The sequence below is a fragment of the Hydra vulgaris genome, chromosome 12, assembly GCF_038396675.1.
Source record: "Hydra vulgaris chromosome 12, alternate assembly HydraT2T_AEP".
Classification (NCBI taxonomy): Eukaryota; Metazoa; Cnidaria; class Hydrozoa; order Anthoathecata; family Hydridae; genus Hydra; species Hydra vulgaris.
The window spans coordinates 2,720,001-2,721,787 of NC_088931.1; the positions used below are offsets into that span (position 1 = coordinate 2,720,001).

General features: G+C 25.4%; 1 protein-coding gene across 1 annotated transcript in view; it reads left to right on the forward strand.

The window, feature by feature from the left end:
- Nucleotides 1–1,330, forward strand: part of LOC100214070 (replication protein A 32 kDa subunit) — a 30,232-nt gene extending 28,902 nt beyond the window's left edge. Inside the window, exon 8 of the mRNA XM_065811239.1 lies at nucleotides 1,113–1,330. Coding sequence (XP_065667311.1) covers nucleotides 1,113–1,194 — 82 coding nt within the window. The 3' untranslated portion in view covers nucleotides 1,195–1,330. The remainder of the gene's footprint in view (nucleotides 1–1,112) is intronic.
- The last annotated feature ends 457 nt before the right edge of the window (nucleotides 1,331–1,787 follow it).

A 1,787-nucleotide genomic window follows, 5' to 3' on the forward strand; every position in this document is an offset into this window, starting at 1 on the left:
TTCATTTATTATTGAAATCATATGCTATTGTTTCTTGTTTTTTATTGTAAACTTGATTTAACATATAAAAATTGTAATTTAGATAGCATATAAACTTATCTTTTTATTTACGAGCCAATTTAAATATCTATTCTTTTTTTTTATAACTTTTTTGTTTTTTGAAACTATAATTGTTTCTCGATTTTTCATTTATTGTAAATTTGATGTAAAGTACAAACATTGTACTTGAGATCTTGCATAGTAGGTACCAACTATGTTTGGTATTAGCTCGCTTCAAGCTGGATTAGATTTATATGAAGAAAAAAAAAGTTTGAAAGAAAAAAAAGAGTAAACTCAAAAATTAAAAATCTAAAGTTAATTAGTAGCTATCTTATTTAAAAAATAAGTTTGAAATACCAACATAGATAAACCGCTTTAAAAACACTAATTTTTTGTAGAATTACAAAAAAATGCGTCATTAATATAAAGAAGACGTAAACAAAGCTAAAACTTTTCAGCGGTTTATTCATTTTTTCTGCATTAACTCAAAGTTTTCAAACTAAAAAGATGAATGTTTTTTGTTTTGTTTTTTTGCGTTAAAAACAAAAATATCAGATTTTGTTTTTTTTATCTAAACCCAAATAAGTTGCAACATTTAAAACCATGTTTTTCTATAAATCTTTTATTTACATGAGTTCATCTAATTATATGGCTTTTATGTAAAACTACCCAATTTTTCAGAACTCAAACATGTCTAAAAAATTATAAAATAAATTATTTATGTTTTATTATATATAAAAGTACGTGTGATAATGTTTTATACCAACGCTCGTTTTAAAAGTTCATTAATTATAACTCACTCTAGTTTATGTTTAATGACGAGTTATATGTAAAAAAAATTAATTAAACAAGAATCGAAGAATCGGACTTGCAACTTTCAAATTTTGTAAGTTATAGTTTTATGGTCGAATAAAGGTACTCCCGCTTAAATCAATTGATATTTCTTTAAAAAGTTGGTAATCGCTGGTACCTATTGTACAAGCTTATCTTTTTATTTAAAATTTAAAATGAGACAACTTTTAAAATAAATTGATTTAGCATATTAAATATTTTTTATGACATTATGTTTTTAGAAATAGTTTAGAATGGTTAAGCAATGAAGGGCATATTTATTCCACAATCGATGATGATCATTTTCGTTCTACTTCAAATTGATCTCTCATCTTGTTTAAAAAGAATAAATCGCCGTGATTTGAATATACATTTACTGTGCGTTTATTCTTAAAGTTTTTAGTCGTCAACCATAACCCTAACGAATTTACAGCTGTTGGTTGGAGAAAATGTGTCTGAATGAGTAAACAGTATGCCTGGTACCAAAAAATGTACGCGTTTTAAGAAAATTACATATGGCGATTTATAAGGCATTTGTATAAGTACATTATTTTTACTTAAAGTAAATATTTTTGTTGTTTTGATCTTTTAAAATTAATATTGTAAAGAATAACAAAATAAACTTTCTTGATCGTTGCATTTTTTTATATCCCTTTGAAAATATAATCAAGAAATAAAACGGTGCGTGGCTTAAATCAAAAGTGTATATTGTATACATAATATTATAATAGTAGTATAGAAACTTTTATCACATTTAGAAAGAAGTGCAACAATGCTTAAGTAACAAAAACAGCGAAGTAGTTAATCAAATCTTTATAATGGTGCGCTGACTGTGTCAACGTAGATAGCGTGAAGTTTGTCTGGTTTGGTTGAGTTATAGGTGGGGGTACAAATCTCCAATTTGACCCTAACTATTG